This window comes from Chinchilla lanigera, unplaced genomic scaffold (genome assembly GCF_000276665.1).
Source record: "Chinchilla lanigera isolate Chin_1 unplaced genomic scaffold, ChiLan1.0 scaffold00022, whole genome shotgun sequence".
In the NCBI taxonomy this organism is placed as follows: Eukaryota; Metazoa; Chordata; class Mammalia; order Rodentia; family Chinchillidae; genus Chinchilla; species Chinchilla lanigera.
This window is the reverse complement of record NW_004955423.1, coordinates 1139838-1161485: the sequence shown is the minus strand read 5'-3', so window position 1 is coordinate 1161485 and position 21648 is coordinate 1139838. Positions and strand designations below refer to the sequence as shown.

The 21648-nt window shown below is 36.3% G+C and overlaps 1 protein-coding gene across 3 annotated transcripts in view; it reads left to right on the top strand.

The window, feature by feature from the left end:
• Positions 1–21648, top strand: part of Fnbp1l (formin binding protein 1-like) — a 104489-nt gene that overhangs the window by 58831 nt on the left and 24010 nt on the right. For all 3 annotated transcript variants that reach the window (XM_013514438.1, XM_005385017.2, XM_005385016.2), the window contains exons 3-8: positions 6235–6288; positions 7510–7657; positions 8786–8848; positions 15244–15348; positions 19000–19128; positions 21057–21203. In XM_013514438.1, coding sequence (XP_013369892.1) covers positions 6235–6288; positions 7510–7657; positions 8786–8848; positions 15244–15348; positions 19000–19128; positions 21057–21203 — 646 coding nt within the window. The remainder of the gene's footprint in view (positions 1–6234; positions 6289–7509; positions 7658–8785; positions 8849–15243; positions 15349–18999; positions 19129–21056; positions 21204–21648) is intronic.

The following is a 21648-nucleotide window of genomic DNA, read 5'->3' as shown; positions in this document are numbered from 1 at the left end:
CCCCCCCCGGAGAAAGGGTCTTGCTGGGAAGTCCAAGGCAGCTTAAACTTAATATGTAGTTCCGGCTGTCCTTGAACTCAGACTTCTCCTGACCTAGTCTCCCACATGCTGGAATTCCAGGTGAGTGTCACCATGCCTGTCTTAAGAACAGGTTTCTTGAGAGAGATTTGCTTCAGATGTTCTTTTATGCTTAGAATAACCTGAATGCTTTACACTTACGTATTTAAGACAAGGCAGTTTGAGATTTATTTGAGCTAGTAAACAAAAATTCAAGACAGAATTAACCATTAATCATTTTTCTTTAGTGTAACTTTTTGTTGATTTAGACTTATTTTTAGAAGGTCATACTCAGAGCAGCAGCTTTAAGGAATAAATTTTTTTTTGTACTTTGTCATATTTTTTAAAATATGAAAACGATGTATGATTTTTAAACACATTTAAATTTGACTTCCTTTCTAGTTCTTCTCCTTAGAAATGATTAATAATGATATTAATAATTTAGGGACTGGGGATTTAGCTCAGTGGCACAGCGCCGCCTGGCAAGCGCGAGGTCGTGAGTTCAATTCCCGGTACTGGGGAAAACAAAACAAAACAAAACAAAATTTAGAGTGTCTTTTTTATATATATTTTGCAAGAATAAAAGTTTTGATTTGGTAGAAAATAAGAACTTTGTGGCCATTTGTAATGGTGCATGACTGTGATCCCAGCACCTAGGAACATGAAGCAGGAGGATTTTGAGTTCTAGGCAGCCTGGGCTCACAGTGAATTCAGGCCAGCCAAGACTATAGACTTGGATCCTGCCTCAGAACCCAAAAAACAAACAAACAATATTGTGGACCATGCTGCAGCTTTTCTAGTTGCAGGCTTGGTTTGAGAAAGAGTCTGAAATTGTGAAAAGTGTGTGATTCAGGAATGTAACTTGTCTTCTTTTACAAACAGTGTTTAAAAATCTTTGAGAATAAAGTATCTTTTCTTTTTTTTAAAGAGTCACTTGTTAAAAAATAGATCTGAGGTCCTTAGAATTTTGAGTTGTCACCCATAGGTACTGTCTGTGTTTTACATGTAGAGAGGCAAAGGGGATTCTTTAAAAACTTGCTTGGCACTAACTGCATGTTCAGTAAGTCCAGCTACTTTCTTCTCCTTCTTGGGTTATTTGTGCTCTTCCCCTCAGAATATAGATTTCAAGTTAGTGGTACTTATACTATGTTTAAGCTATGTTACAGCATTTGTGATTAATGTTTAGGTAATTAGAAGTTTTTTCATGTTTTCTTATATTTAAAAACCTAGAAAAATACAAGGGAATCTAATACAGTTGATTACATATAAAAGCAAGACTTCACAATACATATATTTTACATTGCTTTGACATTGTAATATATATGCATGTGTCTCCCTGTGGCTGCGGTAAGAAATTACTGTAAACTGAGTTGCTTAAAACAACAGAAATTTACTCTTCCACAGTTCATGAGGCCCAAAACCCAAATGCTGGCGGTCTACACCTTTGAGGGTTCCTGACTCTGGGGTTTGCTGTCTTCTGCGGTCCTGAGCATTCCTTGACTAGGGGCTGCACTCTCCAGTCCGTGCCTCCATAGTCACATGCTCTCGTCCTTTTCTCTTTCTCTGTGTGTCTCTTCTCTCCTCTATGTTTCTACTTGTGGACCACAAGCTCTTTTTCAAAATTTTTTTTTATTAGCACACGTTTGCAGTACATAATGATTACATTCATCATGAGTGATCAGAATTCTTTCAAGCCCAAGTTAGATTTGTTTAAGCAGAGAAGCGTGCTCACTGTCTTAGGTGTTTAGAGATGTAGGTATTAGAGAAATGTTAAGGATATGCTGGTCTTTTCTTGGCTTTATTTGATTCCCAAATAGGCTTTTCTTCCATGGCTGCAGGATTATAGCATAGTAGTCCAAAAATTTAGATAGCAAGAGAATATATCTTCCCAAAAATTACTGCAGAAATTTTAGGACTGACTATATTGGCGTAGGTTATCTTATCCAACCTGGATCAGATAATACTCTGGACTTTAATATGTGGCCAGCTCTACCGTAGATAGGTACATGCACCTAACGATGGAAGAGCTGTTTTTATTTGTTAGCATTTTTGTTTTGGTGGTACTGGGTATTGAACCCAGGACCTCCGCACTGAACTATATTCCTATACCTTTAAAATTTTTTTCATTTTGAGATGGGATCTGACTAAGACTTGAGTTTCTTAGACTGGGCCAAATTTGGCAATACTTCTGCCTCAGTCTTCCAGCATGCTGGGATTACAAACATACACCCCCACGCTCAGTTTACATGAGCTATCCTGGTACCAAATTTTGTCTTGGTTATTTTGTTGTTGGTGGTGAGACAAAGTATCTGACACCCAGAATTAAGGAAGGAAAGATTTATTTAGCTTATAGTTTGTGGAGGTTTTAGTCTGTAATCACTTGGCTCTAAGGCAGGGTGGTAAGGCACAGGGGCAACAATGTAAGGTGGCACAAGACAGCAAAAGCAGCAAGAGCAAAAAGGAGGGGGCAAGCCTCTTTATTTATTTATTTTTTTTAATTGTATGCTGGCCGTCTGCCCATCCCCATATCATCTTCAGGCCTTCCTCTTGCACAGACTCAGGATAAATACAAAGTAAGGACCCTGGCTCTCTGCTGAGTTACACATAGTTAACCTTTTAAACTTTGTAAATTGACACAGTGTATCAGCCATAACAATCCACCCCTTGTCAACGTGACAGCCAGACACATTTTTTAAAACCAGTTTTCAGATACAAAGACATTATTTTTTATCATTTTACAACTTGAACATTATAACACAGGTTTAACAATCCTTAAGAATCAGTATTAAGTCTGTCAACATTATATTACATTAGAACCATAACATTCCGCCCCCACCAAAGACTCATGCATATCCCTTTACGCAAAAGGCATTTAGTCCCATCTGTAAGAGGTGCCAAAGTCCTAACAGTTTCAGCACTGCTGAAAAGTCCAAGTATCAAGTCTCCTCTGAGATCTAAGGCAAACTCTTAGTTGTAAGTCCCTGTAGAAATGAAAAGGTAAGCACATCTAATGGCACAAAATAAGCATTTTTATCTTAAAAGTTACAAACGGGAATACAAAGGAATGGGACCAAAGCAAGTCCAAAATCTAGCACAGCAAACATTAAGACCTGTAGTTTTATGTCTAGCATCTGAAGCAATCTATGGCACATTGTGAGCTCCAAAGGGCTTGCGTGACTCCACCCCTATGGCACTTTTGGTGGTTGTAGTTCCCGCAGCTTTTCTATTAGGCCTATTTTGTTTCTTCCTTGCAGCTTTTTTTTTTTTTAGATAATCCACATTTTTTTTTTTTTTTTAAACTTTGGGGTTTGTACTGTATTTTTGGTTTTTTGTTTACAGCTTCACACACTGCCCTCTCAGGGGCACACTGCCTGGTCACCCAGGCCTTTTGAAATAGAGGTGGAAGCCTTTTTAACCTCAGAACTCTTGTGTTCTGCATGTGCCTAAAACCAGCACCATGTGGATGATGCCACAGTCCGTTGCCAGCTGGAGCAGTAACCGGGCTTTTTCGTTTTGCTTTGTTTTTTGGCTGTAGGGGTCACGTGCTTGGATTGCTGAGCACTCTGATTTTGAGAAACAAATTTTTTATGCTGCCACCATTTTGGAACCTGGTGTGGTGGCTCCTGCTGCCATGTTAGAACATGGCACTCTGTGGCTTTCTTCTCAGAGCAAAGTCTTTTACTTTTGCAGGTTTTTTTTTTTTTTCCCCTGGTACCAGGGATTGAACTCACGACCTCGTACTTGCTAGGCAGGCACTGTGCAGCTGAGCTAAATCCCCAGGCCCTTACTTCTGCAGTTTTGAGACTGCAAATGGTGGAGACTTGTTGTTCTTTTGATGCCCTCAGGCCATCTTTTTATTTTCCTGGGTTGTTTTGTTTTGTTTTGTTTTGTTTTGTTGTTTTCAGTAATCAAGGTTTTTTTTGCTCTGTCTTTGCGGTCTACAGCTTTACTGGAGCTCTTTTTTTGGCCAAACTCACAACATTTTAAAATCATCTTGTTGGGCTCTTTGCTCTTGATTTTTAACATTGTTATGGTTTATGTCTGGGTGTCCCCCCCAAAGCCTCATGCGGCCATGGGGCAGGCTTTTAAAGTTTGATTGATTAGGGGTGTGAGAGCTGCACCTGCCCTGGGGTGGATAGTTTGCATATGTAAGGGAGAGGAAAAGAGTGCTTGAGGCCATTCCTCTGCCATTCCGCCCTGGTGTGTGCTTTTTGCTTTTGCTGTGTTCACCCTAAGCTGTAGCTCTCTGCCACGTGCCACTCTGCCTTGTAATCTGCCAAGTCTGGACTGAAACCTCCACAAACTGTAAGTGAAACAAACCTTTCCTTCCTTCATTTTGGGCGTCTGGTATTTTGTCCCAGCAACGAGAGAAAAGTAACCAAGACAAACATAAATCTGGGTAAAAGCATCCAACAATAGTCATGCTACTGCCCCAACATTTGACTGCCTTAAAATTTCTTCTGCCAGATTAGTCAGTCTGCCGCCCTTAATCTCAGTCTTAAACAAAGTCTCTGGACATAAGCAAAATGCAAACTTTTTGTCAAGCTGTAACAGCCATCATCTGGAGCCTAACAACCAATGCAGTCTTTTTCCTAGCCTCCTGAACCCAATCTTTACTGCCAGGATTTTTATCAGCCTTTTGGTCTTTTGAGCTCTGACCAGAATCTCCCATACAGAACAGCCAAAGGCGTTCTAGTGCTTTTCTTTGAGGTGAAGTCTCTGAACCTTTTTAAACACTTCCCACAAGCCATTTCCAAAGGCTCATGAACCATGTGGTCAGGTATAGTCACAGCAACAACCCCACTCCTGATACCAAATTTTGTCTTTGTTGTTGTTGTTGTTGTTGTTGTTGTTGTTGAGAGAAATACTCAACACCCAGAATTAAGGAAGGAAATGTTTATTTAGCTTACAGTTTGTGGAGGTTTTAGTCTATATTTGGCTGGCTCCAAGGCAGAGTGGCACATGGCACGGGGCAATAGTTTATGGTGCTGGAAAATAGCAAAAGTAGCAAGAGCAAAAAAGTCGGGGAGTAAGCCTCTTGTTTTTTTCTTACATTGTATGCTGGCTATCCACCCATGCCCATATCATCTCCTGGCCCTCCTCTTACACATGAATACAAAGTAAGGACCCCAGCTCCCTACTGAGTCACATAGTTAACCTTTTAAACTTTTTAAGTTGACACAGTAAACTACATCCTAGAATGCAAGGACATGTCCTTTTCACCCCAGGATGTAGAACTGCTGAGTCACTTAGTGAAGCTTTTAGACTCCTTGACACAATGTATCAACCATAACACCAACCTATACTGGAATAATAATTTCCAAATCCTAGGACCTTTATAGAAGTAAAAGTTTATTCTTGCTCTTGCAGTATGGTCCAGGTCTAGGGGACTCTCCATGGCAGCCTATGTGGTAGGTAATTTAGGAATCAAGACTGCTTTCTGTATTCATTTTCCTGAGGCTTCCACAATTGCTTCAGCAGGGAACAAGGGAGCTAGAGGGCTGTGTAAGGTCACATAGATCCTAGAGAAAGCAAATTGGGTTCAAACCCATGCAGTCCAGTTTGGCTCCAAAATCCTCGTGCTAGTTTGCCTCTTGATTCCATAAAGATTAAATAAGGTAGCATTTTAGTTTAAGAATGTTAAGAACAGACCTAGATGCAAGCAAAGATAGTTATAAGTCAGAAAACAATTTGTTTAGGAAAGAGAATTAAGAGGTCACAGAATTATTTTCATATAAAAAATAGGATGTGGAGGATGGTGACCAACTTGTATTCCCTTAGTGATTCATTCCGCATTTGCTTACACATTCCCTTAGTGTTAAAATCCCCGATTTGCAAAACAAAAGAGTGGTGGTTATTTCTTTGAAATGTGTCTTTATGCTCTTAGTTTCAGATACTGAGTACTTTTTCATATTCTTTCTCTTTTCTTAATTGATCTACCAGATTGTAATGATTGCATTCATATAAGTACAAAAATAAGCGAGTTTTCTCATTAGTATTTTAAGAACAAAATGTCATGATCATGTATTATGTTAAAGGTAATAAATGAGCATATTAATATTTTGTTTTATATCATGAAATTCTTGACTTTATGAATTTGGAAACTTTTAGAATATATCAATTTAAACAAAATGTTATTGGTAAATCGATAATTTTCTAAAAATCTTCTTCCTGTAGAAATTTGGTTAAGAAGTACTGTCCCAAACGGTCATCCAAAGATGAAGAGCCAAGGTAAATTATATCTCTTTATCATTGTATAATAAAAATCAAAACTTTTTCTGTTAATTTAGTAAAACTGTTAACTTTTATGAACATATTTTTAAAGTGTTTTAATTTTAAAAAAATCAGTGTTTACGGAAGAGAAAAGTACTATTTATCTTATAAGGATAAATCTTGATCAACAGTTTTCAGTGAAGATTTCCAAGTAAGATGTAGACTAAGGCTCCATTTGAATAATTTAGTCACCAGAAGAAAAGGGTATTTTCCCCACACTTGATTTTGTAATTGTCAGCTTTTAGAGTGTTACTTTTATTTTGGGTGGTAAAACAGTTTGGTTGGTTGGTTTAATGAAATTATGAAAATGGTGAGATTTTCAGGGTAAGTTTTGAGTGCTGAATAAAAGGTCAGGAATTGCTTATGAGCTTTTTGGAATATGTAGATAATATGTAGCTTTAGGAATATGTAGATAACTGTAAAATGCAGAAGAGAGCTTAGACTTGACAAACAACTTTGCATATAATTGTGAATTGTTAGGAATCTCAGATTTGCTGTTAATGGAGTCCTGTCTGAGCTGTTAGCCTTCAGTTGTGAGAGTGTTCCTTCCTGTATTCAAAGCAGATATATACATCTTAATACAATGATTCTCTTTGTTTCTCTTTTTCCCTCCACACACGTTTTTACCCTTATTTTTGACCCTTTTATCCCTCTTTGGTGCCAACCATAACGGCCCTTCACTCCCCTTCAGGATGTGGGCAGGCATACAGGCAGCTGCACCCAGAGCTGATAGCAAAGTTGTTCTGTAGATCAGCCATCGAGATGCATTTGAGTGGTATGATTGGCAGGTTCTGTCCTCGAGAGCAAGCACATCATCTCTGCAACAGGTTGAGCTGCCAAGCCTAGGAATGCAACCAAGTTCATTCCCAAGCTCAGGCCAGTCAGTTGGCAACCTAAGAGATTCCACTATGCCAAAAGAGCCGCAGGTAGTATTCTTACTATTACTTGATCCCAAATATCGCTTTATTTATAAATTAAAGGCTGCTCAAAGATATATGGAAATGTACAACTTAAGTTTAATGTAGGATTCTTGCCATACAAAATTAATTTAGAATTAGCAGTTTGGATTTAGGTTGCATATGTTAAAATTTATCAAGTGTTAGGCTTAATTATACCTTACCAAAATATTTGTAATGAAGAGAAAAATAAATTTCACCATTTTTAATATGTTTTTGCCAGGTTTACCTCGTGTATAGCCTTTTTTAACATCCTTAATGAGTTAAATGACTATGCAGGACAGCGAGAGGTAGTAGCAGAAGAAATGGCACACAGAGTGTATGGTGAATTAATGAGATACGCTCATGATCTGAAAACTGAAAGAAAAATGGTAATTTTTTTATTCAATTATAATAGTTTCATAAAATATCTTCACAAATACTTCGTTTGCTTTTAAAAATGTATGTTTAGTATAAATGGATTTAAATTTCTTTTAGCTGAAAAATTATTGCAAGATATTCTTGCTAATTTATGAGGCTTTTTTTGTTTTTTGTTTTTTGTTTTTTTGAGCCTTTGGGTTTAAGATTGTTTGGCAAAGTATAGTACCTGGTTCAAGTCCAGCCTGCTGCCTGTTTTTGTTTCCTAGTTCCCACAAGCTAAGAATGGTTTTTTACAGTTTTAGATGGCTGAAAAAAAATAGAAAATAAATATGGCATGTGAAAATTACATAAAATTTAAATGTCCACAAACTGTGTTTTATTGGAACAGTCACATTCATTAAGTTACATATTGCTATGGCTGCTTTTGGTTTACATCAGCAAAGTTGAATATGGCCTAGAATCTTAAAATGTTTATTTTTATGACCCTTTATGGAAAATCTTTGTCAAGCTAGGCATGGTGGCTCATGCCTATAATTTTAGCCCTTTGGAGGGTGAGGCAGGAGAATTGCAAATTCCAGCCCAGCCTGGGTAATTTAGCAACTTAATGAGGACTTTGTCTCAAAATAAAGAAGTGTTGAGGATGTAATGCAAAGGCCCTTGGTTCAATCCCTTTTGCAAGACAAAACAATCTGTGTGCTATGGCACTTCCCTGTAATCCTAGCACTCCTAAGGTCTGAGATAGGATCAGAAATGGGAGCTCAGCCTGGGCAGTTTAGTGAGACTCTTCCCCCTCCTCTATCTGGGTATATAGCTCATTGTGAAGGCCCAGAGTCCAATCTCCAAAACAGTAACAAAAAACACATCACCAAAATGAAAATCTTTGTTAACCCCTATTGAAGATGCTTTTTAATTCTCTAGATTTTTCATCTATTTGAAAGGCTATATTTAAAGTACTGAAATAATGTCTTATAAAAATGCATTTTACTTGGGTTTTGTTTTACTGTTTCTAAGTCTTGATAAAGTTATATAATTAGTATCTTGAAGCAACACAGTGAAAAGACTTTTTGGGACTTTAAAATTGAGTATTTAAAAAGTATTATTTGTTCCTTTGTTTGTTTGGTGGTGTTTATAATTTCTAGCATCTCCAAGAAGGACGCAAAGCCCAACAGTACCTTGACATGTGCTGGAAACAGATGGATAATGTGAGTTACGCTGTTTTTCATGGTTAACATGAGATTTTGGTCACCGCTGGGTCACTCCTAAGTTCTGTTAAGCTTTACATCTGAGTTTAGTATTTTCAGTGTATTATTCGTAATTTGACATTTTTTACATGGTAGCCAATAAAATGTAAATGGAGGATATACGATCATTTTTCCTTTTTTTCCTAGATGACTGTATAGTACTTGTATAGCACTCTAACGTTCTTATTATTTTAAAACATTTAGGGGAAATTCTTTCAGACTTTTGAGAGCAGTTACTGTAAAATGTTAATGGGAGAGAGAAGTGGTAGAGTAACGGTGATATATTGTAGAAAAACATTTGAGACTAAAGAAACCAAGACAGTAGTTCTACCTTTTCTTAGCACTTGATTTCTCTTAACTTCATTTTTAACTAGGTTATATATGAAGTATTTCTTCCAGTTTAGTTAATTGTATAATTCTAATATTGTGGGAAAAAAATGCAACAAAAACTTGTGTAAGGCAAAATTATAAAAGCATAATAATTTATTTAAAAATTTTCCTAAGGTTCTTGCTAAGGCAGTTTTTCTTCCAGGTTGTGGTATACAGTAATTTGAAAAACAGGATGTCTATACGAAACACTATATATTCTTTACTTAAAATGCTGTATTAAATGATGTATATTGTATAAAACATTCTTTTTGAGTCATGCGTAGTGGCACATACCTGTAATCCCAACACTGAGAAGAAAAGATACTCTTTTTAAACCTTCAGTTTATCAAGCAGTTTCTTTTTTACTGGTGTATTATTATTATGTGCTATATATTCCTTGAGAATTTGCTGAAGAAAGCTTGTCATGTTAGTTTAGTCTGTGATTGCTAGAAAAATGACGTTGAGATTTTAAAAATTCATACATATACTTGCGGTGTTTTCAGTCATTTTTTTCTTTCTAAATATGCATATTCAAGACCTGGGCGTGGCCACACGTACCTATAATCCCAGCACTTGGGAGGTTGAGGCAGGATCGCTTCAAATTCGAGGCCAGCTTTGACTACATAGTGAGCTCAGGGCCAGCCTGAACTATACAGGGAAACCCTGTCCCAAAAAAGAAACCCAAACAAAACAAAACAGAACAAAACAAAACAAAAATGCATGTTCAAAGCTTAGATTAAGTTTCTGTTATAAAACTGTTACTGGTAAAAGATTCTGTTTAAGAATTCTTAAGTATATTAATAATCTATTTCATTTTTGGTTTGGTTTTCTAACTAATTTTGGCAAGACTTTTACGGAGTATTTTTTCTAATTAAATTTAAGTTGCATTCACTAGTATCTTTAGTGTCTGCCATGTAATGAGTGTGTGTGTGTGCTTCTGTGTTTACATTTGCACAAAATAATAGACTCCTATACTCAAGAGATATGTTGACTCCTTTAACAGTTGGTGTTGACACAAGTCGTTGATAATAAGTACTGACTTATCTTTAAATCAATAGTAATTATTAAGAAAAAGTTATAGAGATCATAAATAAGAAAGAAGCTTCAAAAATGTAGGGACAGTTTCTTTAAGGCATTAGTGATACTATGAAAAAAGGTGAATTTAACCCCACTCAGGTTTATGGAAAGCATCCTTTACATATATTGGGCCCTGGGTGTATAAAAGTGAACATGACTAGCTCTAATTTTCGTGGAGCCGGCAGTCCAGTGAAGGAGATTAGGAAATATAGTTTCTGGTTAATATATAGAAACAGGCATAGGATCCTTTTCTTTAGTTCTGTGTCTTCTTGTTTAGCCAAGAAAATAAAATTGTAGAATTTCTAACAGATTTGAAATAATTTAGAGGTGGTATAAAGAACTGGGAAAATAGGTTAAATTATTGGCAGAGTATTGAAAATTTGGGAGGGTGGATAAAAGTTAATCCCAGAATAAACAAAATAGGCAGCCCTGGCACTTAAGATGAGAACAGAAGAAAGTAGCATATGAAGGACATCTTCAAGGAACGGTTTTAGATTAAGAAGCATCAGTGATGCCAGATTGTCAGTTAGTTGTTTCCAGGTAACAGATCATACACATTTCTACTAACAGAGCTCAGAAATGGAGCAGTTTAGAAGTTAAGCCAGTAATTCAGCAGTGTCACCAAGGCTTCATGACCTTTCTCTGTCTGTCCACTTTGCCATTTTGGTCATTTTGGCTTGTTTCTTCAGCCTTGTGCCCTTAGAGTCAATAGTTGTCTGAGGCAGGCAGGTATCATACCCTCATTTAAGCTGCACCTGGAGGCAAGGAAAGGGAGCATTTATTTTCTAACTGTCCCTTTTCATCAAGGAAGTAAAACTTCCACAGAAAACTCCCAGTAAACTGGGCATGCTGGTACACACCTGTAACCCCAGCACTTGTGAGACTGAGGCAGGAGATCACTGTGAGTTCAAGGCCAGCCTGGGCTACAAATCAGTTCAAGGCCAGGATGAACTGCATAGTGAGACCCTGTCTCAAAAAGACAAAGCAGAACAAAAACCTCCCAGTAGATTTTCTTGTAGATACCATGAATGAGATTAGCCCAAGCTGTGGGAAGGCTGGAGTAACAAGTGACAGCTATTTTCAGCCTCTGTTAAGAGGCAGGTTCTTTTGCCACAAAAAGCATGAAGAAGGAGTCTCTTCTGAAGTGAAGCCCTACACTGTATAATAATATACTGATTTTAGGAAGGGAGTGTTTCTAATTCTGTTGATGTGCTTTAATTCTATTGATGTAGCATATAGCTACTCAATTTAAAAAATACAGCTCTGAGTTTCAGAGAATTAAATGTGGAAATGCAATCCTAATTTTCATAGGAAAATGACATTCTGTTATTGTGCTTAGCCAGATACTTTTATGTGCTCTGAATAAAACGTAGGTACGATGTTTGGGGATCTCATATTAATCAAAATACTAAGTAAGGTCTACATTTAAAGAATTTTATAAAAAAATTGAGAGCACATTTGGGGTAAATTATGTAGAGTATATCTAGTTCTAACTATGTCAAGCTGAAATGTTTTGACTACAAATCCGTAGATAAAATTATTTTTTAAAAGTTATATTTTAGGGCCTGGGATATAGCTTAGCAGCACAAGCACCTGCCAGGCAAGCTCAGGGTCCTGAGTTTGATTCCTGGTACCAAAAAAAAGTTATATTTTAAACTCTTAGGTATTTGGAAGAAAGGAAAATCTCTGTTAGGAACCTGAGGATAAAAAAAAATAGTTAAGTTATATCATGTACAGGTACAAATTCTCTGTGATGAATGTGATTGTTATGTATACCTAAAATATACCAATAAACTTAATAATGAAAAAAAAAAAACAAAGAGCAGTAGATATATGAATTGGTATAGTGACATTTGAAAAAATAGGGGGAGGGATGTTGGAATACGGTGGTTTACTGGGCATGTATTTGCTAAGGACTTGTGTTTTCTTTATTTACTTAGTTTATTTAGTATCAGGAATCGAACACAGGGCCTTCGTGCTTGCCAGGCAGGCGCTATGTGGCTGAGCTGCATTCTGTGCCAAAGGACTTGTGTTTTAGTATCTGGGCTCAAAAATTATGTTTTAGCTGTGTATATTGTTGGGAGTTGGAACTGAGACCCTTGCATAAAATTTAAACCTCTAAAGAACTAAGCCTTTAGGAAAAAGTAGACTGTAAGAACCCTGCCCACTAAGCAAGAGACATATCAAAGAAATTTCTCTGTCTGCAGGTCAGGGGGAGGTATGCTGTGAGAAACTTAAACTCTTGACCTTGTAGTCATGAGTTTTGGGCTCCAGATTTGCACTATTAATATGGTTTTGTAATCCTCAAGATAAGAAATTAAAACTGCTTCTAAAATTGTTAGGTAGGGGATAGGGAATAGCTCAGTGGCATAAGCGCCTGCCTAGCAAGCACAAGGTCCTGAGTTCAATTTCCTGTACCAAAGAAACATGGTTAGGTAAATAAGAAATGTTAAGATCCTTTGCTTTTTAATTCTGATCACTTAGAATATAGGTAGCAAGGCATTTATTTTCTAGATAGGAAATTGGAAAGGCTTTCTCTGGGGAATCTAAGCAGCTACAGAAGACAAAATAGTATAGATAATGCTCTCAGGGTTTTCCCAAGGAAATTCCCTGGGCGTTTTACCCAGGAAAGACCATACAAGCCCTACCTACAGAGCTTTCAGTCAGCTTTCTAAAGACCAGCTATACAGAGCTGGGCATGATGGCACACACTTATAATTCCAGGATTCTGGGGGAAGGCTGGGGAATGTAGATCAGTGCAGAAACCCTGAGGATAAGGCCCTAGGTTAATCTCTGTTAACACACACACACACACACACACACACACACACACACATTCATTTTCAAGGATCCTTGGGCATTTGAAGAAAGCATCTAATATGTATATCAGAGACCCAAACTCAGGTAACTAATATTCAGCAAAAAAAGTAATTTAGAAGAAATGATGACCATGAAAGGAAATGAAGATTAAAAAGCTTAACAAAAAAAAAATAAATAAATAAAAAGCTTAACAGATTAAGGAAGTTGGGCATGGTGGCAAACATCTGTAATCTTTGAGGCTGAGAAAGAAGGATCAAAAGTTTGAACCTAGCCCAGGCAATTTAGCAGTTTAGTGAGACCCAGTCTTTAAAGGTGGTTTCGGGGCTGGAAAGGTAACTCAGTGTGAAGATTTTGGGTTCAATCCCTAGGACTGTATACAAACGTATGGAAGATAAAGAAAGCATCCACAAAGTGTTAATAATATTCTCAAGGGAAATAGAGAAAAATACTGCATCCATGAAATAAAGCCTAAGGTACTATTTAAAAAGGAACATATAAAGAATAAAAACCAAACTTTATGGTAGCAGAAATGAAAACACCTCTAGGAAAAAAAATGAAAGATGAAGAAATCTCTCTAAAATGACAGATTGAAAATGTGAAAGAATATATGAGAGGACTCACCTAGTAGATTTATTTTCAAAATAGTGAGCATCCTTTAAAAAAAAAAAAAAAAGGAAAAATAAGTCAAGAAAATGTCTACCAAACTGAAAGACATGTTTCTAAATGGAAGGGATTTCACAGGTACACAGCACAACGGTTCAGTGTCAAAGCTGTTTATCGTGAGAGAGTGTAATCTCACTGGCCACCAGAGAACAAGAGAAAACAAACATGTTTTATACAATGGATCGGAATGAAAATGGGATTGGATAATCTTGGGAATCCAGAAAATACTAACAGTTACTTTTACATTTTGATTTCCAAATTTCACTGATTAAAACTGATGGTAAAGGGACTTTTAGTCATGGAAACTCAAAACATACCTCTCACAATAGGAAGCTACTGCTGAGTGTGTTCCAGCTGAATGAGGAATTGAAGCTAGAAAGGGGAAAGAATGGAACTAGGAAATAGAGACTCTTATAAGACAGGTTCCAGGTATCCTCAGGGTAATAGGAAATAAAAGTTCCAGAGAGATAGCTGTGCTGCAGCCGAGTGGGGGGTGGGGAGGTGGTGGTGGTGGGAGGCGGTCCACCCTGGGCAGTACAGTTTCTGGGCTGCATTATTGGGCAAAAAGAAAATTATATTGTAACAATTGACTCCATTTTAACATGGCAAAGATTCAAGTACATTGAAATAGTAATGTTTTTCTCATTTTAATTTTCTTTTTAAGGTTAACATATTCAGATATGTTGGAGGGCAGCACAAACTAGCTAGGGCACTATAGCTGTGCACTATGCCTAAATAGTAACAGGTTCAAATTTAAGCAAGTTAATAGCCTTTGGGAGACTGAATCATGGCAGTAAAAATGATGGAATTCTGAGTGTGTTAGAATTAACCGTGAAGAGATTTAAACAACTGGAGAAAGGGATTGAGTGAAAGATAAGTGCATTGAAAACTAGGCTTAGCCCAGAAAACGTGGCCCAGTTGTGAATAGCTTATACAATTTGAATTGGATAAAAACATTTTTAAAAACCTAGGTCTGGGACAATGGTATTTCAGGTTTATCTGGCAGAAGCAATATAAAACCGTTTTGGAGGGACACTTACATTTCTCAAATTAAGCTAGAGTACCACTGAAAATGGATGAAAGCCAACCAATAAAAACCCACCAACAAGACAAACACCACACCAAAAAAGACCTGTTGAAGATAAGCCTATAAAAACTTACAAATAACATGTTTTTTAAATTGATAAGATATGTAATTAGTATTAATAATGCTTCTTTTTTCACAATTTGTAATTAATGTCCGATATTTAAGGCACAAGTATATGTTTGTAATAATAAAATTTAGTTTCTGATTTCAAAAGAACTACTTCTAGTGTGCATTTCATTTGTGCACAATATAAAGGGCAGCATTTTAAAGTTACTGCTTAAGTGGGTTAAGTCTAATTTTATTTTCTCAGTGTGACATTTTATTTTATTTTTTTAAACAGAGTAAAAAGAAGTTTGAAAGAGAATGTAGAGAGGCAGAAAAAGCACAACAGAGTTATGAAAGATTGGATAATGATACCAATGCAACCAAGGCAGATGTTGAAAAGGTAGGAAACAATCTACACCATCTTTGATACCTAAATATTATTTGCATATGAAAAGAAGTCACCATTTCTATCAGTGTTAGAAGTTCCTTGAGATGCACTGCCTCTTAATCTAAAATATACAAATATTTCCTACTGGTCTGTGAAGGCAATGTGTTACTTAGTTTATTATAATATTTTAACTGCATTCAAAATGCAGAGGCAAGAAATAGTTGCTACTGGAATTGAATTTCTGTCCTATTCCAAAATAGGTAGCCTAAGATGTATCCATCAGGTATGTCAATAATTATAGTATAGCTTTGCCAACTTGAGAGTACACAACAAAACTGTCGAAGATATGTGATATTAGCTGCTTATTTTGGAAAAACTGAATCTTTTGTCACTGACTGTGGGCCAGATGTTTATCAGATAACTTCTTGACAAGATTAGCTCTGCAACTGCTGCTTATTAGCTTCTCCTGTCCCATTCCTAATGCTCTTTATCTTAGAACATTTGACACAGTGATAATACTGAAATGTTGGGATTTTGAAAGATAGATGAACTTTACTTCACACTGTTGTGTATACTGAAGGACTACCATGAATTATATTATCTCCTTTGGAGTTTATGATTCCCTAAAGGATGGAATGAGAAAAAAGGGAGAGAGGAACAATTTGTTTCCTGCCTTCTATTTTCTTTGCCAATTAAAAAAACCAGAAACCTTAAATTCATATAAATTCAGGTTGCAATTATAAGTCTTTTAGCATAACTCATGTTACTTCTGTATTTTCTACTCTGTTTTCAGTGACTTAAACCTTGACTAATAGTAAGTTTTCTATAATTAGAAATGTATGATCTTGAGCAACCTTTTTTTTTCTTTTAAGCTTTAACATTTTCTTATATTGGCTTCACTCATCTCTCTTGTTTGATTTTTGGGGTACCATAGAAAAGTATCAAATCTATTTGTTTTTCATAATAGCTTTACATACTTGCAGTGAATTCTGTTCTCCTAGAAAAACCATTATGTTTCAACTATTCCACAGGGCCAGGGATATACCTCAGCGGCACACGCGCCTGCCTGGCAAGCGCAAGGTCCTGAGTTCAATTCCTGGTACAAAAAAAAAAGTCAATTATTCCACATACGAAATAGCTTCGTTACCTTCACCATAATTACTTTCCTCCTGATACCCTTTAATTTGTCAATACTCAGTTTTTTAAAATTGTATCTAATAATCTAGGTGTGATCTGATTTGTTCTGAGTTTATCTCTCTTATTTTAATATTGAATATATGTTAATAGAGCCTAAATATGTATGGACTTGGGCAGCCACATTGTTTGGGTTGACTCTTACTGAGTTTATGGTTATCTGAAACCCTCTTTTTACATGTACAGAGAAATAAGAATCTATCTCAGGATTTATACTGTTTTAAATTAATATGTACATCTTTACTAGTTACTAGATTTGATCCTACTATTAAGGTTTTTAGAGCTTGATTTTTTTTTTTTTTTTTTTTGGCATGGTTTCTTGTTTATTGAGACAGGTTCTCTATGTAATCCAGGCTAGCTTTGAACTTACTATGTAGCCCAGGCTGATCTCAAACTTGTGATCCTTCTACTTTGGCCTCCTGAGTGCTGAGATTGTAGGCATATGCCACCACACAGGCCTGCATCCTGATTTTGATCATGATGCTAATTTTCTTCCCAGAACTAAGCCATATGCATAATTGATCAGTATATTACTATTACTTGATAAACATTTGGGCTACAATTGTAAAAGCACTATTTTATACATAGGAGACTTCTTTTATGTTGACATTAACTCCTTAAGAACTTTGATGCTGGTGATGTTTGTGCACACCTGTAATTCCAGCACTGTGGGAGGCTAAAGCAGAAGGATTCCAAGTTTAAACCCAGCCTTGCCTACCTTAGGGACTTAGTGAGACCCCATCTCACAATGTAAAAAAAAAGGCTCGAGTTGTACCTTGCTGCAAAGGCCCTGGCTTCAACCCCTAGTACCTCCAGAAAAGCCAGCAAAAAACCAACCCCACAAAGAAAACCTCCTTTGACTTATTATCAAATATTGATTAAAGTTACTTGTTTAATGGACTCTCATTTGACTTATTCATTTGGTCTACAGAGATAATTTTGGAGAATATTCAAACATCTTGAAATACAGATACAACATATCTGCTAGTTGGTTTGGACTCACTTGTTCAGAATTTCAGTGTTTATAGCTTCCTTTTTTATGCTCATATGTTTGCAGTTCTTTTTTAATTACTAGAGAATTAGGAGAGGCTTCAGTTGTTTCAGCTCCTGGCTTTTTCTTCCTCCATATTGATGGAGCCTCTGCCCCAGGCTGTGGGAATGACAGCCAGTTACTTGGAACTGGAAAAGTTTCCCCTGAAAAAACCATGAGGTTTTGTGGGAAGGGAATTTGTATTCCTCTCTTCCACCATGGCTTGTGATAGGTAGAAAGAGAAAAAGGGAAGGACGAATGAATGTGTTCTTAGGGTTCTAAGTTGGAACTTCTCATAAACTTTTCTGCAAAAATAATTTGGGCCTTAACTTTTAGTCTTCACAATACTTATTTATTGTAATCTTTAAGTATACTGTAGATTGAGTGGGTTTTTATGGGCTTTTCTGGGATTTTTGACTATCACATTTTCCATAGGTTATTTCTGAGATAAGAAGATCTAATTTATAGACTAGTGTCAGAAGGTCAGGGAACTACATTTATAGGAACTGGAATTATAATAGAGAGATGTATTGAGTGTGCTTTACAGTTTACAAACCCTACCATGTAGAATGATTTATTCCTTGGAAGTGTAAAAAAAACGAAAAAGAGCACAATTCCTATTTTGTTTTTTGTTTTTTGTGTTTTTTTTGTTTGTTTGTTTTTTCCGGTACCGGGAATCAAACTCACAACCTCGCGCTTGCCAGGCTGGCGCTGTGCCGCCAAGCTAAATCCCCAGCCCCATTTGTTCTTATTTTGGAACAGTTGATTTATTTGGATCACACTCCAATATGTCTAGAATTAACAGTTTGGGCTTATACTGTAATATCCTTACAAACATAGGTAATACTACTTTACTATATAAATAATATTGCTCTAGATACTATGACTTTCTACAAGAAATTGAGAACAGAATTAATATTCTTAATAATCATTATTTAATTGTGGTTTTGTAGAGATGTAATTTACATTATTCAAAAATCATATTTCTGTTATTTCACTGATTTTAGTGTCATATTCTAATTCTGAAAGTGAATTATAAAGAAATATTTTACTAACAGTCTATCCTTGAAGCTGTTTTTCTTCTATTCTGAATAAAGGCGATCTGTTTCAGGCTGTAACACTGTCATTTATTTACTTATTTTCCTTGTGGACTTCATAAAGAGAGTCTATTTAAATGGATTATTGCAAGGGAGGAACACTGTTACAGTAGGAGGGTGAATGTTGTGGTAAGGAGACCACTCTGACTATAATATTTGTGTGCATCTCCTTAAACTAAAATAATAATCAGTAGTTTGAAGGAGTCAGGCCACTTTGTTAGTCTTGCGATGTTAGGTGTTGGCTTCTGCACCTATATGACGTAGTTTTGGGATAAATTTTAGAAAACTGAATTGCTGTGATTTTGTTGTTTTTGGTAATGATTTGGACTAACTTCCTTCTAGGCCAAACAACAGTTGAACCTGCGTACACATATGGCTGATGAGAATAAAAATGAATATGCGGCACAGTTACAGAACTTCAATGGAGAACAACACAAACATTTCTATGTAGTCATTCCTCAGATTTACAAGGTAAACTTTAGGTATATGAAGTTAATCTAGTTTGAGTTGAGAAAAGGAGTCTTTAAATGTAAAACTTAAATTTTTTAAAAAAATCTTTTGTAGTTTTGGAGATCCCAGAGTTGAGGCAATGGCTAGACCAGAGCTATTTCCCCAACCCCCATGCTTAAGTTTTTCTAGATTTACTAGTCACTTAAATTAATGGTAAGAGATTTCTGTGTGATTGTACATTTGAAAAGTTTTTCCTATTAAATCACAAATTTTCCTATATGTTTATTACTAGTGTTATAAAGAAATAGCCACTACAACAATAACATTTTTGAAATAAATTTTATTACTGTACTATTAAGTATTTTGACCTTATAGGAAGAATTCATTGAAATTGTATATTGTGATCTGCTCAACTAGAATTAGGAAGTAGTTTTTTGACACTTCACCAGAATCATGAGCACTGGCAGAAAAAAGTGGCAGGAATAAATCTTCTAAAATGTATTTGCTAGCCTAGTTCTTGTCTAGGAATAAATCTTCAAAATGTATTTGCTAGCCTTGTTTGTCTTGTTGGCCCTATTAGATCATAATTACAATTCAGGCCTTAATTTGCTTATCAGTCCTGTCTGGCATCACTTAATGATACCACTGCCAGATAAAAACCCTAGAATTTTGAGGATTCAGTTATATTACTGCCTTTTCTAAAAAGAATAGAAATTAGAAGAAAAAGGTATATGAACAGTGTTGAATGAAGTGGTATCTAATGGAGAATAGAGAGTAGGCAGAAAGAATGTCAACCCAAGTACACTTCATTTCTTTTCTAAAGCAAGGTGAAAGTACTGAGGAAGCATACTGAGAGATGGCTAACTAGATCAGGGTATCAAATTCTGCTTATTTAGTCCAAAATGTCAGGCCTGCCATTCCTCACTCTGTGATGCTTTTCTAGGCTGACTAGTTAAGTTTTCACTTTCTGGGAGAGAACTTAAGTTGGAGACAAACTACCTTTGTGATTTGGTCTCTAGTGCTTTTATTTGGAACTTGATATGGAGTAGTTTTGCCATTTTGTGATGCGCAGAACCCTTCTTTTGAGACTGCAGGTCTCAAACTCCTAAGCTTTGAGAAGTAATTAAAAAGGAAAAATGGTATGAAGTCTGTGTGATGTGAGGACTTGAGTAGTGTAACTGCTTCCTAGGCAAGAGGAAGGTGAGTGTTGGTAAATAGAAAGTATCAAAAATACAGTACCTTGAAGTTATTGGGCTTCATGTATCCTGACATATTTCCTAGTGGGGCACTAGTGAATTTTGATTTGTGGGGATTCTGTGTATGTGCTACTTTGACCACATGACTGCTTGTTTCCCCTCTTGTGTCCTCAAGTGTTAATAGTCACTCTGAGCTGTAGGTGGTAGGGTGTGTGGGTACCTCTGTGTATGTAATCGGCTGTGGACATTTAACTCAGCCAACTGTTACCAAAATATTCTAAACTAATGTGTAAAGGATTGGAAGTCCTAGACTTTTATATATACATTATAGGCTAATTACTTTAAAAACAAAATTGGTGCCAGAATTTTTTCTTCAAATCAGACTTTTACTGGAAGCATAAATAATAAGAACTATTCCAGAGACAAAAAGGTGGGAGAGATAAGAGATAGGGAGGTGGTAGCCTGGAAGGAGTTCTGATAGAAGATGTGAAAGCCAGATGACAGTGTCACCTGATTTTTGGATGTACAAAAAGCCTTATTTTTTCTTTCTTTTTTTCTTTTTTTTTTTTTTTTCAAGATTTAGCAGTCTTTGGATTTTCAGTATCATGTGTCCATAAAGTGCTTGTTAAAAAATAGAAAACAACTGTATGGTTATTAGGGTAGAAATCTTCAGTTATTTTGGGAGAGGATCGCTAATCCTCTCTCTCGGAATAAGAAACCTGTTTTCATTTTTTTGAAATTCCTCATTCTTAGCAACTACAAGAAATGGATGAACGAAGGACGATTAAACTGAGTGAGTGTTACAGAGGATTTGCCGACTCAGAACGCAAGGTTATTCCCATCATCTCAAAATGTTTGGAAGGAATGATTCTTGCAGCGAAATCAGTTGATGAAAGAAGAGTAAGTGCTGTATAAGTGACTCTGAATACATGCATTTGTGCAGTTTATAATTGGTTTGGAAAAGAAATAGTCCGATGGGTACTTGATTCTGCTATGTTCTGTAGAAGAGAATTTTATATTAAGACTCTTTTAAACATCATTATAACTGCTGAAATTCTGAGCCCCTCTCCCCAAATTTACTAGTCGTCTTGTTCTCCCACTAATTTTTCAGTTCTAATCCAAGAGTATAACCTGTGAACTGTGTGATACAAATTGTATTATGCTGTTCATCTGTTGAAAGTTTAGAAAAGGATATGGTCAAATAGATCTGGAGTTGTGAGAGTTGACTTTAACACAGGAGTTGGGTGGTGACTGGTGCTTGGACTAGACCAGAAACATGGGTAGCATGTGGAATAATGACTCATAAAGGGGAGCAAAGAGGGTGTGCTGAGTAGAGGGAACAGTG